The sequence below is a fragment of the Desmodus rotundus genome, chromosome 9 (assembly GCF_022682495.2).
Source record: "Desmodus rotundus isolate HL8 chromosome 9, HLdesRot8A.1, whole genome shotgun sequence".
Taxonomy (NCBI): domain Eukaryota; kingdom Metazoa; phylum Chordata; class Mammalia; order Chiroptera; family Phyllostomidae; genus Desmodus; species Desmodus rotundus.
This window is the reverse complement of record NC_071395.1, coordinates 70,102,757-70,126,885: the sequence shown is the minus strand read 5'-3', so window position 1 is coordinate 70,126,885 and position 24,129 is coordinate 70,102,757. Positions and strand designations below refer to the sequence as shown.

At 47.3% G+C, this 24,129-nt stretch overlaps 1 protein-coding gene across 1 annotated transcript; it reads right to left on the bottom strand.

The window, feature by feature from the left end:
- Window positions 1-1,152: 1,152 nt before the first annotated feature.
- On the bottom strand, window positions 1,153-15,959 carry DHRS7C (dehydrogenase/reductase 7C). The gene is made up of 7 exons (XM_024565165.4): window positions 15,834-15,959; window positions 15,473-15,632; window positions 7,111-7,223; window positions 5,276-5,486; window positions 3,563-3,655; window positions 2,389-2,544; window positions 1,153-1,414 (listed from the first exon to the last, which is right to left on the bottom strand). The coding sequence occupies exons 2-7, from the start codon at window positions 15,624-15,626 to the stop codon at window positions 1,206-1,208; spliced, it is 936 nt and encodes a 311-aa protein (XP_024420933.2). The 5' UTR covers window positions 15,627-15,632; window positions 15,834-15,959; the 3' UTR covers window positions 1,153-1,205.
- Window positions 15,960-24,129: the final 8,170 nt, after the last annotated feature.

Here is a 24,129-nt window from a genome sequence, read left to right as displayed (position 1 = left end):
CTGCCAGCCAGGAGCTGCCGGCCACATGTGGCTATTCACATTCAAGTTAATTCAAATTAAACCAAATTAAAAATTCAGTTTCTTAGTTGCACAGGCTACATTTCAAGTGCGCAACAGCCACGTGGGGCTGGTGGCTGCCGTGAACAACGCAGACGATAGACTATTGCCCCCTGTGGAGGAAGGGGCACATTACGACAACTGACACGCTCAGGGAGGCCTGCGTGGTGGCCTTACAAACTCAGAGACCAAAGTAGCCGTGCGGGATGGTCTGAAATGAAAACTTCCCAACTAAATGAGTCGCTGTGGGTGGTCATGTCCTAGGCTCTATCTTCCCTGGCAAAGGCCCGGCGTTGCCTTACCTGAGCCCTCTATTGTCTTTTTGCTTCTACGGGAACATGCCTTCGGAATGTCAGGGTCATGTCCTTTCTCCAGACCCCTCAGGGCACAGTCGCTGCACCAGGGCGGAGACCACAGAGCCCTCACTGTTATTGTCCTTGTGTTCACGTTAGCTGCTAACTATCCTGTTCCCCTCAACGTAAAAGATGTGTCTATTCATTTTACTTTTTATCCAATTCCAGAGGTTTCCCCGCTTTGCTTTCTCTCGCTTTCCTAATCTACCACCAACAAATTTCATGTAACCCCTTAATTGTAGTGTATAAAATAAGGTACAAAACTGCCATTCTCTGGAGCATTTTCTCAATCTGTTGAGATTTTGCTTCCCTGCAATTGCGGTCAGTTGGGCTCAAATAAAGTCATAAAAATTCTTCCAGGTTTAAACGTTACCTACGTTGACACATCACTGCAGAAAGTCCTGCTTCTGTCACTGGAGGCTGATGTGGGGAAGCTGCCCTTAATAAGATGGAAGTGGTTTTCTGAGTGAGTTCCTAAGCGAGCTGATGGCCACAGTGTGTGTGGACGCAGCGGGGCGGGCTATGTTAGATCCTTTCTGGCTCTTGTTTTTCGGTTCAGTTGTCACCCTACAGAGTCAAGAAGCTTCTGGAAGTGTGTCCTGGGAATGTCGAGTGGAGACACCCAGGGCCTCTGGGCCATCCTTGCTGGGGGGATGGTGAGCGCCTCCCACCGGGGAGGACAGGTTAGTGGGTGGCCTGTGTGGGGCCCCTCCCCCTGTGCGGAGAGGACAGAAGAACCAGCACCAGCCAGGAAAGCCTTTATTCCCATCAGGGTGACCAACTGCCCTCCTGTGGCTAACCCTCCTCTGGGACATGGAGCTTCTCCTTCACCCCACAGGCCACCACGGCGAAGAAGAACTCGGGGAAGAAGGTGCGGAAGTACACCGCGGCTTTGGGGATGGGGTTAGCCATGAACACCTCCTGCTTCTTCCGCCTCACGGTGCTCATCACCTCCTCAGCCACGTCCACTGCGTGCACCCCATAGGCCAGCTTCCTGAAAAAGACTACAGAGCCCCAGCAGGGGTTAGGGATCAGGGCCTCGGCTGGGCGGAGCCCTCTGCATGCCCAAAGACAGGGCCATGCGTGCCCAGCCTGGAGTCATGGCCCCCAGGCAACACTCTACCCTTCAACACCTCAGCTTCCTCTTCTGTAAAGTGGGCATGGCTTCCTGCCCTATTAACTTCACAGGGTGGTTAAGAACCATGGAAGTGATAAGAGCTTAGACAATAAAAAGGTGTCAGATGAACTTAGGGGATGTTGTTTATCGTTGTTGCGAAGCTGTGCTTGTCAAGAGCCTCCTGGAAGTGCCTGTGTCATGGTGTATCTTCGTTTCCTAATGTAGTTACAGCCTTGGGCAGAGCACAGCAGCTTTCTGTCGAGAGCATTCTAGAATAGTCATAATAATAAGGTGCATTTACAGAGCACTTACTATGTTGTGGGTTACTATTCCGAACTCTCTATAAGCCAGAACCTTCAGTTTTCCCAGTGACTCCATGAGGTAGACACTACCACCATCCCTCACTTTCTAAAAGGGAAACTGAGGCACGGAGATTAAGGTCATTGCTTGTGTGCATTCCCTACGTTACAGAGGCACTCCTCAAACGCAGGCAGTCTGTGCCCAGACTCTGAGCCGATACTCTGTGCTGCTTCTGTGGAGAGAGGGAGCAGGTCGTTCTTCAAGACAAGATCCTGGCTATTTCACCCAGGAAACCGAGGCCCAGAGACAGGCAGTTCCCCGGCCGAGGTCACAGAGCCAGTGAATGACTGAGCCCGGCTGGGCCCTGGTCTGCTGGTTGCAAGTTAGGATTCTCTCTACCTGGTGGCTTTGGACTGAAGTTTGAGGCCCCTTTTCTGCCATTAGCTGGGTGTAGGGGACCCACCACCCCCAGTCTTGTGCTTCAGGAACACCCCCTGGGCCCAATGCAACTCTCCGGGGGCCCCTAGCCCCTGCTCGTCTGGCTTCCCTCTAAAAGCTCACATTTCCAAACGGAGGCCTCCCAGTTTCCTGGGCTGGGATGGACATGGTATGGCCGGATGAAAGTCGGGCTCACAGTGCTGACGACGACGTCGTATTCCTCCACTTCAGCTCGGAGGCAGTCAAAGAAGCCCAGGACAGCATGCTTGGAGGCAGCGTCTGGAAGAAAGCCAGCTGGAGGTGGGTACAGGCCCCACCCTGCTTCCCGGGAGGAGCATGGGAGATGAGGCTTAGAAAGTCGCCGGGCCCTGTCCCTCACTTCCTACATGGGGAAAGAAAGCCCCTGTGAAGGCATGGACAGGGCAGAGCTGGGGCTGAATGTGGTTTACTACCTTCCCACTGTGTAGCCTTGGGCAAATCACTTCACTTTCTTGAGGCTCAGTTTTCTTATCTTTAAAATGGGGATAATGTCACCCTTGCCAAATTGTTGTGAAGATCCAGTGAGAACTTGTATATAAAATGCCCAGCCCAAGCGGGAGTTCCCATTCCTTCCCAGGAATGTTTTGGAATAGGGCGGTCGTTTTGGGAAACTGTTTGGCAGTCCCTTAGCCATGGAAACCTAGAGTCACTGCCTGAGCAATGAAAACCATGTCCACACAAACACATGTACAGTGCTGTTCATAACAGCATTATGTACAATGGCCCAAAAGGGAAAACAACCCAAATACCCCTCAGCAGATGGGTGGGTAAAGAAGATGCGGTGTGTCCACACGTCTGAATATTATTCAGCTGTAAAAACAGATGAAGCTCTGACACTCGTTACTGTGTGGAGGAACCTTCTTGAAACATCGTGCTGAGTGGACGAAGCCGGTCAGCAAGGACCTCATATCGCACGATTCCATTGATGGGAAATATAAAGTCTATCGTGGCGACTGAGCTGGGACTGTGCACCCATGTGGGGAGGGTGCTCTTCATCTCGGCATGTCCTGACCACCCGTGAGACATGAGCTTCTGAGGGAGAGGGACCTCATTTTTCAAGTCTCAGTGTCTCCCATAGTCACCCACACGCCATAGGTGCTCAAAAATAGGAACTGAAGGGTTGAAAGAAAAACCCACAAACCATTTCCTTTCTGGCCCTTCCTCTCTGAGGTAACCATAGGCCTAGTCCTTGACACGACATCTCTTGTCTTACAAGGCATATAACATAAGAAAAAACATTTTTGTCTTGGCAACTTACAAGCTGTGCGGAATGGGATTCCAAGCTTCCCTTGGATGTTGTTCACCAACACGATTTGGCCTGTCCTCCGGGAGATCATGTTGGGAAGCAGGGCTGGAAAGTGCAGGACAAGGAGTCAGGGTGAGAAATCTGAGGCCAAGTTGGGCAGCAGCAGGAAACTTCTCCCCCATCCACCCTCCCCACTCGGGGTTCCTCTTCCTCCCTGGTACCAGGACCACTAAGGACTGGATCCCCGGCCATCACTGACCCCACTCCGCTAAGAGTGGGCTGGGCTCAGCTCGTGAATTGCTGGGCGATTGTAAATGGCTGGCCCCTGTGCCCAAAGTGACACTGATCTCAATAGTGAGAAAGGTAATCCCTCTTCACTTCCCCTACGGGCCCCACCAGGAAGTCCCATGTCGGTTCCCGTGTGTCCTGGACGCCGCCTTGCACCTGCTCATCTTCTAACAAAGAGGGGAAGGACCTCAGCCCTGTGTCTTGGGAGAATTTACTATGTCCTTTGTTTTGATTTCAGGTTTTATTTATGGAGAGAGAAGAGGCCTTTTCATTTATGGTGATATTATAAAGATTTTCTCCTAAAAGAAATTAACTTAAAAATGAGAAAATTCAGAGAAAGATAGGAAGTAATAACAATATAGGTGGGATAGAAATATGGCGAAAATCAAAAGACTCAACTTTCTGAATGGTCAGTTAAATCCAGTGCCTGCGTGTTTGAGATGGGCAAACGGAGACTCAGGACTAGTGAGCAGATTCAGGTCTCTTAGCAAGTTAGAGGCCCGACCCAGAGGGTAAAGCAGTGCCGGCCTTTTCCACTCCAGTCTGTGCTTTCCTCACTTTGATGCCAGCGAACCCCGGACTCGCACAGGTTAACTGAATGACACAGCTTGGCGAGTCCCCAGGGGCTGGGCTGAAGGAAACCATTATCTCTGGGGCACCATTGTAGAAGCTCTGGGAGGTCATCTTTCTGCCTGAAATTTTTATCCCCTTATTGTCATGGAGATCCTGGCTGTAGAGAAGGGGGATCTAAAATCATGCTTTCTCAGCCTCCACCAGGGAACCCCACTCCCTAAATGTAGAAATTCTCCATGGTTGTATTCCCCCTCAGGGTTCTGTTTGATAAACTTTTTTGTGGGGGAGGGCCCAGCCCCAGACCTGCACTTGAACTTGGCAGCGAAAAATCTCCAAACAGGAACCACCATTGTATACTTAAAAGGGATTCCTGCCTCCCCCGTTTCCTGCAAAGGGATCGACAGTATTCTGGGTCTCTTGTACTTTGGGGATAAACTCTTTCCTTGTTCATTGTAGAGGACAGAAGCTTTACCTTTGAACAACTGGCATGGTTAGAAGCAGATCAACTGCAGGGCTGACATATCAAAATACATGCAAAGCATGAAGACAATGGTCCAGAGACATGGAATGGGATTGGAAGGGAGCTGTGGGCATAAATAAGAAGAAGGGGGTAAAGTGAAGGACTTAGGAAAGAGGTCTCACAGGGAAGGAGGTTGGAATATACCAGTAAGATACTTCCAAAGTCCCTTTTCTTTCATCAACATTTACAGTCAGAATGTTGAAAGCTTCCACCACATAAGTAAGGACTTTTCTAAGAGGGGCTGGAGACTTCATCTAGAATCAGATGACCATCTGTCCACATAAAAGAGCCCTCTCTAGCAGCTGGTGGGCCAGAAGTCCAGAGGAAGGTCAAACTCACGAGACCTTTGGTCAGTGTGATGGGCCCAAAGTAATTGGCATCCATGATCTTTTTGTCCAGCTCCAGGGAGATCTTATCGGCAGGCCCCTTCACCTTCACGCTGGCATTGTTGATGAGGATGTCCACGCAGCCGTAGCAATCCAGGACCTCTTTGGCCACGTCCTGCACACAGCTGATGTCTGCGAGATCTAAGAGGACCAGCTTTGGGGTGAATGTCTGTGGAGCCAATGACACAGTCAGGGCACGTATGGGCACAGCTTCCCCTTCCGACTGTGGGGCCCTTCGGTCTAAGAGCCACCCCTTTTGAAATTCAGAAATTTGGAGCATGTGAAAAGGCTACCAGAAATGATGAGAAAAAGCAGGAGTGACCAGAGGAAAATGATGCAGAATGTGTCCTCGGGGACCAGAGCAATAGCAACAAGAGCAACAGTCTCAACATGCAAACAGGCAGTTGCTAAGACTGAACTTCTGGCCACAAGGCCACAGCTAACAAATCCAAGTGAAGGCGCCCTGCCCAGGGGAAGCTGCACACCGACTGCGGCGCTGACGCCATTGCCGAAGACACTTCTGAGCTTTTGGAAAATGGCTTTCCAAACTGGCTTATAAGCCACATCCAGCTTTGAAATTGTTTTTTAAATGTTCAATTATACTTGACATTCAATATTATATTAGTCTCAGGTGTGCAGCGTAGTGGCCAGACATTTATACAACTTACGAAGTGATCCCCCATAGGTCTAGTACCCATTGACACCGTGCATGGTTATTACAACATCATTGACTATATCCTATGCTGTGCTTTGCAGCCCCGTGATTTTGTAACTGCCCATTTGTACTCCTGCAGCCACACCTAGCTTTTCAGCCACATTTTGTTTTTGATCAAAATCATGCCCTCAGCACAAGCTGGGGGCACCATCTGTGTGCCAGGCACGGTGGGCAGCCCTCGACACGTGCTGCCCTTGACACTCTGTGTGTAGAGGGGAGCATGGGTGATACCATGTGGAAGTGTGATCCCAGTGTTTAACAAACACTGGTCCTGAGATATGCTTTGACCAGAGGGTGTCCTGGTCAAATTTGTTTGGGAAACAGAGACTATTAAATGTTCTTTTTGAAGGTCCACGATGCTCATTAGCATATGAAAGGCTCTGGAAAGTCCTGCGGTGAAGTCATCAACCAGACAAGCTTGTCTTACTTAACTCAAGAGTTCCACCCCAGTTGCCCTCAGAACCTCATTTCTCCCGATACTGTGCCTAATAACATCCCAAGAAACATACTTTGAAGGGTGATGTCCTACAGGCTCCATCTTTTCAAATACCATACTTAGATCTGAATTATTTTTGTCTATTTTCAAATCCCAAATTCAACATCAAGGGCAAAGATTTAAAAAAAATAGCCTGAAGAGAGCTTTGAAGGCAATTTCCTAGGCAACTCTCCAGAAATGCTTTGAAAATTGTAGTGGCACTGAAATGTGTGCGCCTCCCAGGTGACTTCTTAGAAGGGGATTTCAGTCCACGATTTCTTTGAAGAAAATATCACTTGAAGTATTGTACCTGTGACATACCCTATCTCCCGGATCCTCTTTGCATCTGACTTAATGAGACTGGGGTGGGGTGGAGGGGAGTCAGTGGCTAGAGAACACATTTTTGGCATGGCAAGTGGTCAAAATGAGGTGAACCCTGATGACTGGCAGACATGCCTATGTCAAGATTAGGGAGACCATTGCCTTACATTCTCCAGAAGTAATTGCCAAATCTTACCCATAAGACCAAAGGGTGGCTCTTTGACACTTAATGAAGGCTAAGGGTACCCACCAGTTCCCCAAGCTGACTGCTGAAGGCCTCACCTTGCTGGGGTCAGCCACGTTGACCAAGGCATCATACAGATTCTCTAGCCTCTCCCAGTTCTTCCCACACAGCACCAGCCTTGAGCCGCCCGTGTGGAACACCCGAGCACACTCTGTGGGGAGGAAGGAAAGAGGGCAGGGTGCATGGTGTGGATGGAGCCCCTGAGGGGGAGCCCCTCTGTCTTACACATTCAAGAATTCAAAGAATCTAAAAGTCTTAGGGCCATGAGGTCTTTTAGAGGTCGTTTCATTCAACTTCCTCCCTGGGTTGGATTTTTTTCTCACTTCTTTTTTTTTTTTTTTAAAGATTTTATTTATTTATTTTTAGAGAGAAGGGAAAGGAGGGAGAAAGACACAGAGGGTTGGAGAAACATCAATGTAAGAGAGAAATATCGGCTGGTTGCTTCTCGTATATACCCCAACCAGGGACCGAAACCATAACACAGGCATGTGCCCTGACTGGGAATCGAACCAGTGACCTTTTGCTTTGTGGGACAACACTCAACACACTGAGCCATGCCAGTCAGGGCTTTCTCATTTCTGGCCTTAATGTGGTTGCCTTCTGTGAAGGGGAGCTCATAGTGGGGTGAAAGAAACAGCCCTTCCTTCACCAGATAGTTCTGATTATTAGGAAATTCTTCCTTACTCGGAACAGAAAGATGGTCATTTCTATTCAGGACCACAGCCCTAAATGTATCTCAAACTACAGATACTGGAACAGCTGATGTATTTTTCAGACCAAATGATGCCAGTTTTCTTTGCATTGTCTCTGTAGAGAAATACTCCAGCCAGCGTTCTTTTTATTAAAAATCTAAACCTGCCCACAGCCTGGTTAATTTTACTCTGGACTAATTCCCAACTCACCCAGAACAGGACTTTCTCAGCGGGGCAATGGCTGGTAGACACACTACATTCTTGTGAAGCAATAACACTGATATTTAAGAACAATAAATGCTGACATATTTTGAGAGTTCACTTGTCCCAGGGACTATTAATAGAGATGTACAAATTATTAGCACATTTCATTCTCACAATTATCCTATGAGGGAGTATCTTCAGTTGGGCTCCATGGAAGCAGAATCGGAGAAAGGGATGCAGGTGGCCAAGGTTTACCAAGGAAATGCCCTTCTGAGAAAATCTATCAGAGAGGTAGGCCGTGGGGAAGGAGCCAAGCAAGGATGTGGTTGCAGGTAAAGTCTAGCCTTGGCTGGATCCAAGCAAAGCTCTAGAGTGTAGACCCAACTGCAGAGCTGCTCTTCCTGGAAGCAACAGGACCAGCCTTTGACACACCTGCATCAACCAGTCCCTGACTCAGGGTCGCCTGCCTCCAGGTGTGCGCACACAGGGTGTTTAACCCCTGGGCAGCCATAGGATATGGGGATGGACGACCTGGCCAGGTACAGGGATCTGGGAAGAGCACCACCTACTATGGAGGGGGGCAGGTACCTGTTACTGTCCCATTTTACACCAAGCAGTGGCAGGCCTGGCCTGGCCCGAATGCTGAGGGATAGCTGGGCAGCACTGGGAGGCTGGGTATCCTGAGTGCAATGGCTCAGATGACCTGTGATTGTGTGACATTGTCCTGCGCGCTCAGCAGCCTGGTGTGGGGGAAGGGCAGGGGAGCCAGACAGCTGGCTGGAGTGGCATTGTGGACAAGCTGGTCATGGTATTGGACAGAGAGCCACTGAGGTGCTGGACCCTGCAATCTAAGCCGGATGGCAGCAGGAGTGAAGGCAGGATGGGCCAGCCGAGAAGAAAAGTAGAGGTCTGTGCAGTCCAGAGACAGGTGTGGTGGGTGTGGCTGAGGGGGTTGGGAGGGAAGCTGTGGTTTGCGCTGCTGACTGAGGAAAGCCTGAATCAGAAATAACCGTTGCTTTCCTATCCTACCTGGGCCCTGCAGAATGGCTCCCGCAAAGAACGGCGGGGAGGAGGAGAAGGGCCATCCTGCCATCAAGGATGCCATGACCAGAGAATACACCAACATTCCCAAGCACGCCCATGGAAAGGGTTTCGGGAAGCGTGTCCCGGGGGCACTCAAAGGATTTGGAAACTTGCCGTGAAGGAGATGGGAACCCGGATGTGCACACTGACGCCAGGCTCACACAGCTGTCTGGGCCTGAGGAACAGGAGTGTCCATACCGAATCTGAGTGGGGTTGTCCGGAAAATGTAATGAGGATGAAGATTCCCTGAACAAGCTAAGTTGGTTCCCTACGCACCTGTTACCACTTCTAAAAATCTGTGAACAGTTAATGTGGATGAAAACTAAGTGCTGATTATTAAATAAAGTTATAAAACTGCAAAAAGAAAAAATGACACCTGTTAACAATGTCACCTTGTATTTTTAAGACAATAGAGAATGGAAGATTTCTCTAAATGTAGGTATTTTATTGAGAGAGAGGCATGATGATTCTGGATGGCAAAATTCAGTAAAGATGTCAATCCATCCATAGTGAATTTGATGCAGAAAGTCAAGATTCCAATAGGTCTGGGAAGGTGACAGAAAGATATTAAACTTTACTTGGAATAATAAATAAGCAAGAAAAGCAAAGGACACTTTGACAAACAATAATGGTGATGGACTAACTCTATCAGTTATTAAAAAGTATTATAAAGCTACAGAAATTAAATTAAAGCAGTGGTTCAAGTATAGATAGAAATATTGATTAAAAAGAAGCAAGTATTAATAAGAATTTAGTAGATGATGAAGTTAGCATGTTGAAAAGAACATATTATTTAAGATGTGGTATTTGGACTACTGGCTACTATTTGGAAGGGAAAAAATAACGTAGAGGCAATATACTGAATGTATTAAATAATTAAATGTAAAAATAGAACCATAAAAGAACTAGAAGGAAGGAAAGATGAATATATAACCCTGCTTTGGGGAAAGATGTTTTAAGCTTGGTAACTAAAGGAAGAAATCATAACAGAAATGACTTATAGATTTTTATCCTTAAAAGCACGTTCCTTATATCAGAAAACACAAATAAAAATTAGGAGCAAAATAAATTGAGGACACTTCTTTATAATGCAATGTTATAAGAGGGTTAGTTCATTTGATCTACAGAGAACTGTTATAAATCAATAAAAAGATAAAGACCTTAATAAAGAAATTGGCTGGTGAGATGTGAGGTGCAAAGAGCTGATCTACAGAAGAGTTCAATGCCAACAACACAGAAATGCAGGTTAAAATATCACTAATTTTAACCTACCAGGTAATCAAAAGCAAAATTGGTAAGAGTCACACATTCAATGCTGGTGGTAGTGTAAATTGCCAGAATCTTTTAGAAGAAAAATTTGACAGAATTCTTAAAAGTAAGTATGGACTTTGACCCAATTATTTCATTTATGGGCATTTATTCTAAGAAGATAATTTAGAATTACTTCATGGACACAGTTATAATATTGTTTATCCCGGTACCATAATAATAGTACAGAATTGGAGATGATTGCAAATATCCAATACTATAGGAGATTGGTTAAGTAAATTATGGTAAGTCTATATGTCAGATATTTTGAAGCCTTTACAACTGACACTGCAGAACTGGGTCTACTGAAATGAAGTTCCCGATATAGTAACTTAATATTCAAAGCAGTGTCTGATACTAGGCCACGACACTTGACTCTGTGGATGTGTGTGTAATGGGAGCCCTTTGCCCAAAACTACAGTAGGACACAAGTGGATCAAGAGAGAGGAGAGAGGGGGGACTTTGAAGAAGGAATTTTGGGGAGAAATGTGTATTTTCAAAGGGCGCCTGCGGGACCCTTTGGACTGCACGCTGTGAGCTCCCCGTGGCTGGGAGTCCAGGCTGCGGTCTGAGTCGTCCCTGAGAACCCCAGCGGAGAGACCACGGGCGGCTCTCCTCGCGCAGAGTGCAGGAGAGCTGTGGCCGCCCCATGCAGGGCTGTTTGCAGTGTTGAAGACCCCACCGCGCAATCGCAGTGCACCGGGGCTTGAATCGGTTGGGAGCTATTTTGAATTCTGCCCAGGAGGACCTCTCAGAAGGGGCACTATGACACAGAGGGCCCGGGTGGAGGAGACCCTCACACTCAGGGGCTGAGCCGCGACTAAGCAGGCAGAGCACCGCCCCCTTCAGAGAAAGTGGGAACGGATAGTCCCAGGGAGCACCTCTGCTGGAGCCACAAAAATGCAGCCAGAGAAAGAATTAGACTTGGTGTTCCTCCTTCCCTCCCCTTCACCTCGGAAGGGTCAGAAAGAGCAGCCATCTGGCCGGTAACCTGCCCCCTGGGGAGGAGCGGAGAGGGGAAGCAAGTTCAACTTCAGTGAGAGTTGGCACACTGACTACTGGCCTGGGCACCCCAGTTTCTGAATCGATGCCATGTTTCGTTACCATGGGGTTTTGCATAATCTAATAGTAAAAAAGTCATGGGACTACCTGATTTTTTTTTTTTACAAGATACAGAGGAGGCCATTTCCCTCTGCAGGTCTCACCACAGCCCTGGTTCTTGCTGGTTACACCTATAAGCATCAGAAGGGGGCTGAAAGAAGATAGGAGGAGTGTTTGCAAGTGGGCAGAGTTCTAGGTGTCTTTTACATTCCTTTTACCTAAAACTTCTTTAATATATATGACTTTTATAATTCTTTTATAATAGAATTCACCTGGAGGGCAAGAGCCTCTGTGGTGGGGCATACTTCTGAGTGGCAGCCACGCTGGGGTTGGGGCAGCCACCCTGGCTTTACAGACCAGAGGGATGAGGTCCAGTCATGTGAAACAATTTACCCAGAGTCCCCAGCTGGTCAGGAGTGAAGCAAGGATGCTAACCTAAGCAGTGACATTCAGGTGCCTGATTTCCACTCCTGGCTGCCTTCTTGACCCCTGCCCAGGCTAGGCCAAGCAGGCTGGGGTTCTGTTGTCACCAGCCGATTCTCTCCCTCCCTCTCTTGAAGGTTGGCACATATTACAAGCTGGGCACTGGGGTAGGTAAGAAGCCTGTGGCCAAGAGCCAGACCAGACCTCCAGCCTTGCCCTCCTCAGGGGAGGCAGCCAGGAATGTTCTTCACCATCACCCCATTTCCCCTCTTCCCCACTAATACCGTGCCTTTCTCAGGTGGACCCAGGAGATGGAGCCCAGAGGTGTGATCACTGACTGCTTTGGTCCAGCAGATCCCAAATGCACACTCCCAAATACACAGTAAGCTGTTTCTGCTAATGCACGGCGTTAGGTATTTCTATTCTTCATCTGGTCAGCTCAGCACAGCATTTGCATTGCGTCAAGCGAGTGGACACCAGGTTTATCCTTTCTCACGCAGCCAACATCAGTGGAGCCCTCACATCTAAGAGGCCCTTGACTACAAGATGCTTCCTGATATTGGAGGCATTAAAATGCAAACAGGTGGCCTTTGACTACTGTGAAGTGCTGTTCGTTGAAAAACAGCTCAATTTCAGAAATGTTTAAACATGTGTGACTGTGCACCTTCGCGGGGATGGAACCCAGACAGGGCTGCACTCTCTGAAGTACGGTGGTTCAGAATTTGAGGGGACACTGCTGCTGCAGAGACACTGGGTACAAGGAGACTCAATTCTCGACTTGGCCGAATGGTGTCAGTTTGGGGAGAGGGGTAGAGGTCCTAATCTTTGGCTGTTTGGTTTCCCTAGTTAACAGCTGGGTACGGGGCTCCTGATTGCTACCCATGGGTTTGGTCAGGTTCCGTGGGACCGGGGAGCGGTGTGTGCTGTGGGCTCTGCACAACCTGTGTCGTCTGCTCAGGGCCCCTCACTATTTTCTTGCCTTGGACCTGAGAACTGGAGCAGTTTGAACCTGGAATCGCTGTGTCAGCAGCGTGTTCTGGCTAGGCACTTATTTAAGGTCATGTATACCCAGCTTCTCAAGTTACTTCTAAATACTTGGGCTTAATTTTTGTCTGCTTTGCATTTCTTTCCAGGGTGGGTCCATAACATACAGTGAAAAAAGAGCAGTGACAGTAGTCATGACTGAGACTACACCGTAGACCCTGAAGGTGTCACTCCACCCTGGAAATGTGTTTATTCCCTGGGCACCTGATTTGTGCCATGTGTGACTGTGATGTAATGAGACTTTAAAAAAAATAGTAGTAGTGTACTAAAACAAATCTACATCTATCAGCAATAGACAGAACAGTAGTTCCATGTAGTGAGACAGAAAATCAGGATGGCTAGAGAAGGACTGCACAGCCTCCTCCGCCAACTGACAGGATCTAACTGACCTGTGTAGAGCCCTCCACCCCCAACAGCAGGGCGCACATTCATGTCCAGCACCCACGGTCAATTCATCAGGATAGCTCCTATCCTGAGCCATCAAACACACTCAACAGGTTGAAAAGAATTGAAATCATACAGAGTGTGTCCTCTGATCACATTGGAATCCAGTTAGAAATCAATAAAACAAATATATAGCAATATGCTTATCCAGATGAGTACCTTTTCTTATCAGATGGTCACTTCTAGAGGCCATTCATTAAACAAACTTTTTGGGGGGAGTACTTACTATATGACAAGCTATGAGCTAGGTGGTGGGGACACCATGGAGTAAACAGAACACAGTGTCCAGCATAGGGGAGCTGGTGTCCAGCAGAACAGCTGAGAAACAGATGCAGCACAGTGTGAGGAGTGCACTGGTGATGTGTGTTTCTATAAGGAGCCACGGGAGCCCAGTTCCCCGGGGGCCACCCAGGAGGTCAGGGAAGCCTTTGTGATAAAGGGGCCTCCTGGTGGCACCTGGTCTGATGATAAGTGGGCTTGTTCTACTTGAAGAACAAGGGTTCCTCAAAGACTTCGGTTCTGAGTGTCTGTGAGTGAGTGTCTCTGCTCCAATTCCCTAGACAACCACTACTTCCTGCTGTCTGTGTCTGGTCTGGTTGACAAATGTGTATGCCCTTGTTTGTTCCAGTAGAAGATGGAGTTTGTGTCCCCCACCTCCCTTTTGAGCGCTGAGCATAACATTGCTGGATATCCTCTGTGGGAATTGCTTCGGGGACCCACGTGGGAGCACACAGAGAACCTAGTTTATCTGCCTTATGCTTTAAAACAAGTTACATGGAGAGCCTAAGCTGACCACCCACTGAAGTGGGGCCACGTCAAAGCCACGCGGACTGACTCCCATTGGGATGACCCAGAGAGTGAGGCTCTGAGAGAATTCCCAGACAGGAGGTTATGAACGTTCTCACAACGGCAGCCCCGGGGGAGTAGGCGCCCAGCCCCCCGGAGCGGCTCTTTGGAAGGAGCAGTGCTCATCTCAATACTCGGGATGTAGTGGTTTCAACGGACTCTTAAGTGACCTAATGGATGTTGGGCGGGGTGTGTTCTGTGTTTCATTAAAAATAACAAAACAGCCCTGACTGGGTGGCTCAGTTGGTTGGGATGTCATCCCATACACCAAAAGTTTGTGAGGTTCAGTTCCCTGTCAGGACACATACCTAGATTGTGGGTTTGATTCCTGGTTGGGACACATGTGGGAGGCAACCAATCGATGATTCTCTCTCACATTGATGTTTCTCTCTCTCCCTCCCTTCCTCTCTCTAAAATCAATAAACATATCCTCCAATGAGGCTTAAAAATTAATATGACAGAACAACAGCAAAAATTATATCCAAACTATGTAACGTATGGAACTGCACTACCATGGTTAGGAATGACAGTCAGAATCTTGAAAACTCAAGCATACCATGGCACCTGTGGGAGGGCCCTCCAAGGCCATCTAATTCAGGGGCTGCAGACAGAAATGGCTGTAAGGCCAGGAGGTAATATGACTGAGAGAATCAGGCTGAGTGTGATACAGAGCAGGTCAGTGGGGCGTGCACCCCCCTGGAGCATGCATGGGCATCATTTTACCGCTGCTCACACGTGAGTGGTACCCACCTCAGCTGCAGCCACTGCTCTGAGAGCTCCATCTATTAACTCTTTGCTCACACCAATATTAGGAGGTAGAGATCACTAGCACCCACACTTCACAGGTGAGAAATCCAAGGCAGAGAAGTGAAACCACCAGCTAGTAAGTGGTAGAGGCAGGAATTGAACTTGGCTCCCAAGTCTGGGCTTATGCCCAGTACACTGCCCCAGCTAAGGGAGTCACATTTCAAAAATTCTGGAGATGCTATCTATGAAGGCAAAAGAAGCCTGCAGACTACTTAGGTTGTGACTTTGCAGCTCCAGGTATTTCAGTATCCTCTACTCTCAGGCGAGGAAGCTGCAGTCTCCAAAAGAGAAGATTTGCAAATGTGACTTTCTGGTTAATGACAGACACTAGGAGAGAACTCAGGCTTGACCCCCCGCTCACCTAGCAGGCTTGCCTGCACCCCACCCTACCACTGCTCACCCCTCAGGGCAGGAGTGGGTACGGGGGGTGGGGGTGAAACTAGCTTACCCTTGCCCAGTCCCGAGATGGCATCGGTGATCACCACCACTTTGTTCTGCACGGCGGACTTTGACCACAGCCTGGACACCTCTTGGTAGATGAAGAGCAGGCCGCTGATTCCCAAGAGCAGCAAAGGCAGGATGAGCACAGCTGTGACTCCCATCTTGTTCTGGGGGAAATGGTGAAAAGGAATTGACTTCTGCAAAGAATCGGAAAATTCTTGGGCGGCCCAAGGCTATAGGGTGCAGGCACTCATGCACCAAGCCCTGTGTCCTCTCCACGGAGCTGGGCTCTCTGCACGCCCCAGGACTGCTTCCAAGCTGAACACCCTGCTAATCCCCAAATGTCTGGTGAATAGGAAATTACTCACGATATCTCCGAAAGCCAACTGAATCCAGGGGCCTGCCCTCTTGAAGGTTAATTATAAATTTAATTAAAATGGGTCTGCATTTTTGGAAGGAAATCCATGTGTTAAGGCCACTTGCTTGGGCCCTAATGGCTATTTATAGCTCTCGGTGCACTAAAGGGCTTTTCAGGGTAAATATAGCGCCTATTCTGATATTCAGAGACACATGCTGGCCGGGTCTGATTTCAGAGTTCCTGCCAAGACTTTTAAAGCTCTCTGGCTTGCCCGACTATTAGAGGTTTCCTCTGCAGTTTGAGGCTGGGCATTAGGGATCAGGACCTGAGATTTCAGCACAAACATCCTTGCCCTCACTTCCTATAGCTCTCCTACAGGTAGCTTGGACAGGCACAGCGGCAAACCAGCTGGCCTTCCGTCTGATTGGGGATGAGAAGCATAGAAAAACTGTTAACCAGAATGGAGCCTGTTGCAGAATAAACCACTTGGAGGAGTGACATGAACTACTAGAAAGAGCAGTTTGGGAGTGTTTCTCTTGAGTCATGGCAGTCCGCCTAGCTGAGGCTTAGCTTCCTCATCTGCAAAATGGGCATGACAGTATTGTCTTGCAGGACTATTGGGAGGAAAAATAAGATAGTGTCTATTTACCTGTCTCATAAGAAGATAACTATTGCTATCTTTTTAATGATTAAGGATATTAAGGGTTTATCCCAAACTTTATATTTTAATTATACAGGGGAAGTCAGAAGGATTAGAACTGGGGAGACATAAACAGCTAATCTGCAATTCAAGTATTCACAGGATCGAAACCCAGAAGACCTGTCAGAATGGAATCCTAATTTGCAGTTAAGACTGACGAGGAACATTTTTAAAAAACCCAACTTTTTATTGACCTATAGTCTACTAGAAATGTGCACATATCCTGAGTATGGCACTTCATAAACCGAACACATCCGTGAGATCAGCCCCAGGTCAAGAAACAGAGCACTGGGCACTGGCTGGTGCGGCTCCGTGGATTGAATGCAGGCCTGTGAACCAAAATATTGCCAGTTCGATTCCCAGTCAGAACATATGCCTGTATTGTGAGCCAGGTCCCCAGTTGGGGGCATGTGAGAAACAAATAATCGATGTATCTCTCGCACATCTATGGTTCTCTCCCTCTGTTTCCTTCTCCCTCCCCTCTCTCTAAAAAAAAATAAATAAAATCTAAAAAAAAAAGAAATAGTGTATTGGCCACATGCCCACACCATGTCTCTTTCCAGCCCATAAGGGTAACTGCTTCCTCACTTTTAAAAGCAGGTACTAGTTTTACCTGTACTTTAAAACATTTTTAAAAGATTTTATTTATTTATTTTTAGAGAGGGGGGGAAGGAGGAAGAAAGAGAGGGTAAGAAACATCAGTGTATGGTTGCCTCTCGTGCACCCCCTACTGGGAACCTGGCCTGCAACCCAGGCTTGTGCCTTGACTGGGAATCGAACCAGTGACCCTTTGGTTTGCAGGTCAGCACTCAGTTCCCTGAGCCACACCAGCCAGGGTCATTTCCTATATTTAAATAGGTTCATAAGTTATTGCTGTCCTACTGAACAGGATGTTTGAGAGATTCAGCCATATTGTCGTGTGATGTTGGAGATTTTTATTTCATTATATGAATCCACTTCCCATTTTCAATGTATTTTTCTGAGAGTGGGCACTTGGCTGGTTTTTGCATGGGGCTGTTACAGATAGCGCTGTTACAGACACATGTGGCTTTTGGTGGCACAAACACTATTTTAATGTGAACACATTTGGCCTTTTGGATGACAGAATAAGACACTTGGGCCCTGGTGGCCTTCGCATCTGGAGACATTGGCTGAGAAAAGTAAAATAAAGAGGTGAAGGCAACGTCTGCCCCGCTGACTTAGTGTTGAGGATTCCTTGACTCAAGTCCCTGCTGTTTCACTCCACACCCATGAGCAGGGCTGGAAGGGTTTTAAATTCATTGAAATTATGAATTAGGGAACTTCAAAACAGCATTTTTTTTGAGGAACATCTTACACTGGGAGGCTTAAAATATTATTAATATCGTAATGTCTCCATACCAAGGTTGGCTCATTAATCATGTTGTGCAAATGTGGCCACGGCTGTGATGGAACGATTCACAGGCTCTTTATCTGAAGATAAGCCCCACAAAGGTCCACGGTCCTTTGGAAAAGAGGTGGTATCCAGGTCTGCGGCAGTGTCGATGGCAGCCTGTCTATTTAAGTCCGTGCCGCTGACAAGGGTCCCCCCACATCCAGGTGTCCTAGCAGCCCAGCCTCCTCTTCCACACAGCCAGGCAGGCTTCTGGCGCAGTTTTCTATGTCACTGAAAGCGGTGACTTGTTGTACAGCATTCCACCCAAAGACTAGTCAACATCCCCAGATTTCAGTGTGATATTGCTAGAGGATGATTCAAGCTGTCCGTAAATATCACTCAAAGATTCTTTAATTTATTTTTCAACCACTATTGTTGCACAGCTATTATGAGTTGGGCGGTGTTCTAAGTCTGAGGAACACAGCAGTGAATGAAATAACAGCAGGTTTTATCCTCTTGTGCTGGGAAATGGATAGTAAATCCACAGGTAAATAATTGTACGGCATGCCAGAAGGTGATGCGTCCTGCAAGAGAAGACCAGCATCAGGGAATCTGTGGTGTCCAGGCAGGAGACAAACTGCCCTAGGTGACTCACATGGAGAGGTTTTAATGGGGGGCCCCCTCACAAGGCTATGGTAGGGTTAAAGAAACACAGGGGCTGAGAGGGCCCCCAGTAGGTCTCCCTACTTCTGTCCTTAGGGACTTTCGCCATTCTAATTCAGGTAAGCAATGATGATGGATTCAGACATATTTAAAAAGTATAGCAGAGAGGAATTGTTTATGGGTTGGACAGAGGGGCATAAAAGAAAGAGAGGAGTAAAATTTACTCCAGGATTTTGACTCAAGCAACGAATAGGATAGAAGGTTTTTCTTTTTGTTTGTTTGTCTGTTTTTTAATAAGAAAGGATGAAGGAGGCAAAGACTGGGGGGGAGGGGTACATTAAGAGTTTGGTTTTGTCTATATTAATTTTGAAGTCCCTGTCAAATCTAAGTGAAGGTGTTGAGTAGAAAGTACACCAGCCTGGAGGTATGCCCAGGGGAGAAGTCCCAGCTCAGGAGACACATTTGGGAGTTATCACAGGTAGGTGGTACTGCTGGACATGCAATGGGATAAGGTCACAGGGGAGTATTTGAGGACCGAGCTCTTGGACACTCTAATTCATAATTAGAGGTTAGGGACCTGAAGAGGAATCAATAAAGGAAATGGAAAAGGTGTAGCGAGTATGGTGGTGGAGACTCAACAGACCAGTGTCCCAGGGGTCAAATGATGATGGCTTTTTCAGGAGAGAGATGACCTTTTGTGTTTGATGCTGCTGGTTGGTCAAGTAAGCTAATAAAGTCTGAGAAGTGACCTTAGCAACGTGGAGTCACTGGTGCTGTGGACAGGACCATTTGTGTGAAGATTATCATGAGTGTTCAGTTCTCCTTCAGGCTTACTCTCAGTGGTCCTGAAATGGGCCAGCCCTGCAAGGTGGTTCATGATTTACCTGAACTCCTTACACCTTCTTCTTTGAAAGCACAGTCTTCTGCACACCTTGATACAGTATTTGAATGATTGCCTCACCAAGTCTGAAAGATGCTTGGAGCCACAAGCCTACGAGGTCCTCAGAACTTGGTTGAATAACATTAGGCAGCTTCAACTTTGCTCCAGGGCCCTAGCAACCAGGAAGAGGCAGCACAGGGCAGTGGGTCCCCTGGCGTGGAATCATGTTTGCACTCAAAGTTCTCAGGGGAGATTTGGGTGTGAAAAATCAGACCCACTAAGGGTGGTGGGGACTTCCTGTTCTTTCAACATAATTGCCAAAGATAAGAAATATTCCAACAAAAACACATTTGTTGGTCTACAAAAGGATTCTTGCTCTACTGCCCTACTTAGGAAAAGAGGCTGAAGACTTGCCTAACCCTGAAATAATGGTATTTTCTAGTCCAGGAATTGAGAACTGAGATTGAGCAGGACCAATGCATCCTTAGGGTTGAGGACCATCTTGGAACACCTGGGATGTGAAAGCCGTAGTCTGAATCAGAGCAAGTCCCAGCCTGCCTTCCCTGGAGCCTCTCCAATCTCCTTGGCTCCAAGCAGAAACCATGCCTGGAACCAAGTCTAGCTTTAAGCTATGTATAGCTTCTAATTGTCCTGATCTATCTCTGAATCAGAGAAAAGTGTTCCTCCACTGGCTTCCTCCTAGCATTTACAACCCCTTTACTTCACGCATAAGGTGCTCCAGGGCCCTGCCCTTTGATGGGCTTGCTTAGGGAGAGAAGAGGGGAGAAGATGATCTGTCTCCACTCCACCCCCAGAAAGGCAGCATGATGGGTTTGGAGTCGGACAGCTCCAAGTCCAAATCTCAGTTATGCTTCTGACTTGTGTGCAGCCTCAGCACACAGTTAGGCCTTCTGAATCTCACAGCCATCATCCAGAAATGAGAATGCTAATACTCTTACCTTCCTCACTGCACCTAGTGGAGAATTGGAATAAAAGAGGTGACAGGCTCGTATACACACCCAAGATGGTGTGCCCCATCCCTGGGGTGATGGGTTCCATTTCTCCTTCTCCCTGGCAATTTTTTCTGAGTCTATGTTGGTCCTTTTTGTTGCCTTCCCTCAGTGCATGTCAGGGCCCATTCCTGAGGTCCCTGGACTGGGTTTTGAGACAAAGGATGCCAGGTTCAGTCAGGGAATGTGTGTGCACACACTTTATAAAGAGTGATGTGTTGGGTGACTGTCACTTCCAGGCTGTACTCTGGGATGAAATGCAGGTCTGGCGAACATGGTCCATTTTTCCAGCCAGGACAAGCACTTGTTTTGCTGCACAAAGCTGCTTCCTCTCCTTTGGGAGGGTGGGTGCTCCTGATCCACAGAGACACTCAGGTATAGGGCTGGGCCACTGTGGAGGGGGGAGCAAGGCTGGGGCAGGATGGTGGGTTGCCAAACTAGCCTGACATCTAAAAAATGTATGGAATATTCAACCTGAAAAAGGAAGGAAATTCTGACACATGCTACAACACAAATGCCCCTTGAGGACATTATGATGAGTAAAATAAGCCAGTCACAGAAGACCAAGTACTGCACGATTCCACTCATATGAGGCACCTAGAGCAGTCACAGTCATGGGCAGGAGCTAGTGGGTGGCGGCTGGGGAGTTAGTGTTTCATGGATGTAGAGTTTCATGGATGTGGAGTTTCAGTTTTGCAAAATGAATGTGGATGGACGGCCGTGCTGGTTACACAAGAGTGTGAATGTACTTAATGCCCACTGTACATGTAAAAATAGTTAAGATGGTAAATTTCATGTTATGTGTAGTTTACCACAATAAAAAATGAAAAAAAAAATGGCTTTGGACAGACAATCCCAATATAAGATGATACTGTTTATATAGAATATGAAGACTTCCAAGGCACTTTCATTTGTAGTTTACGATTATGTCTACATGTAGTAAATATGCACGGCTGTGCAAAGGAACGACTCCTCGGAGGTGGTCACTTCTTGGGAGGGAACACAGAGGAAGAACTGGGGGAGGTGTGCGAGCCATTAGTTCCTTACCTTAGTATCTCTTGTATTATTTCTTTTCTTTTTTAAAAAAGATCTGTGACAGCCATGACAGAGCCTTTACTTCTGTTAAATCTGACTGGTGGGTACATGCATGTCTATTACATTACTTCATATATATAGAAATATCTCATAAACACAAAGAGAACATAAAGTAAACAGAGAGAGAAAGAGAGGCAGCTGGATGTGGTCTGGCATCCTTATGACCTCATCTGATGTCACTAATTCTATTTTCAAATTGATGTCTCCTTTTCTTCCATGTCATCACAGGGTGAAAGATGTCTGTCTCCTGCTTCATGTGACCACTTAAAAACAAACCCGAGTTTTTCATGCCTCGACTTGATGCAGCAGTTGACTTGGCAACAGTGAATAATATTGTCGTCAGCCATCTAAGCGATGGCAATGTCCTTTAACCTTCAACACTGGCTGTTTTCCAATCTCCCCCAACCTCGCTCCTGCCACACAACAGTAAGTTTTTTGCGTAGTTGGTCCCTTGAGGGCAGGGGTACGCTCTCAGTCATGCTTGTATCTCCATGACACCCCAACAGGGCTTTATACACACATATACACAGTTGAGTGCATGAAAAATGTTTATGTGAACAAACATGATCAGTCTTACTGGGTAAGCCTACCAACCTTATTCTGGTCTTCAGAGAAATCTCTCAGCCCAGACTAACCAGGTGAGTCTCCCCACAGGGTTGGTCTGATGACAGAAATGTAGCTAAGCTGTCAATTGTAAGAAAACAATCAGCAAAACAGACTCTGAGCAATGGAGCGAGTTTCAGGCTGAACTCACTAATTCTGGAAAAATCGTTGGCTCACTGGCATCAGACTGCCACTTTCTCAGTTCTTCCTCTGTGGACACCTTGTTCATTCTCGGCTAACCACCTGGAGTCAGCTGTCACCCTTCTTTGCCACCCACTCTTGCCTCCTGAGCTCCCCAAGCCTGGTCAGGGAGGATCTGAGTGCCAGAGATGGTCCCTCCTGAAGATGGGTTTGTTTGCAGAACAACTGACACTCGAAACCCCCTTGTCTGTTGGTGCAACAAGTAGACAACAGACATGGACGGGTTCTATAATAGCTGACTCCAAACAGACATTTTGCTAATACGAGAAAAGGAAGAAGGTTGACTCCTTATTCCTAAGAGAGGGGGTGTGGTACATGGAACACTGTAGATACGTGGTAAAATTCACTGAATGGCTAAGGATGGACGGCTTCCAGGCTGAAAACGGTTGGCGGATTTGTACCCATTCGATCCTGGCTTTTTCTTGGACAGGGTCACTGTGATTTCGGTGTTGTTCTCCCAACTCACTGGCAAGGGCTCAGACTCTATCTTGTTTCTTTATATACTCGCGGGACCTCACACAGTGCCTTGCGCATGGCAGATACTAGCAGTTAATCCTTCCATTGTGATGAATTGCAGGCGTTGTTCTAAGATCCCCACATATACCAACACACTTAGTCCTCACAACCCCTCAAATAGATAAGATTGTTCTCTCAGTTTACATAGGAGAAAACAGATGTGTAGAGAGACCAAGGACTTGCCCAAGATCAAGATGAGGAGCTAAGAGTTATATTCAGGCAGCCTGGCCCCAGCATCCGTGCTCTTGATCATAAGCCATATTACTTCCCACAAAATGCTTTAAAAAGTCTACTTGATAGCATATGTTTATACTCATTTGATAGATAGATTATATACACACACATATACATACTTCCAGATATGCCCGTAAATGTGTGTGTGGGGTTTCTATTTGCCAACCATTGTTCTATATGCTGGGGGTACAGAGAAGAGTTCTTGCCATAGAGAAATACTTGACAATCTGTAAGAGGGGAGCAGATATATAAATAAATTATCTTAATATACCATGGAATTAAAACCTACTTGGGTCTGTGTTACAGCACAGACTGATGAAAATGGGGGGTGTTGGTTCTGTTTCTAGAGCTGGGTGTGGTTACATGGCTACACTCACTGTTTGAAAATTCATTAGGCTATACTCTCAGGAATGTGTCTTTTTCTCTACATTTGCTAAACTTTAATAAAGTTGACATTTAAAAGCTTTAAAAGTGCCTTGGAGCCCAGAGGATGTAGCACAGGATGGGTTTTGAGTTGAGACCCCGCCTGGCCCTGGTGTAGAGCTGGCCATGGGCTCCTTTCTCTGGGTGCCACCTGTGCCATCCAAGGATGTCAGCTTCCCTCATGTGGCTTCAGAACATTCACTTCCTCCTTGGGACCTTCAGCTGCGATCCCCACAGATACGATTTTATTTTTGAGAGATAGCTGAGTGAGAGTTCGTTTGGAAACATTTCCAGGGCGTGTCCTCCTCTCTAAGATCAGACTCTGACTGGATGTTGGGAGAGTGACGCGGGGTCTTCTACACAGACACACAGGGGTGGTGAGTCACAGAACAGAACATGCACCTGTGGAGGACGGAGGCCGGGGGCTACAAACCCTTCTGCTCTAAATGAACAGATGGTCCGGGGAGGGGGCACCCCAGCATGCCTTCTCTGTATTGGGCTTATTCTGGAAAATTCAATTTCCTATATCTTCCAATAAGCTTCATTCAACAAAACACAGAATTCCATGGGACCTTCGTGTTTCAGGCAGGTGCTTGCCTGGAGCCTGGGCATGACTAATTCACTGGA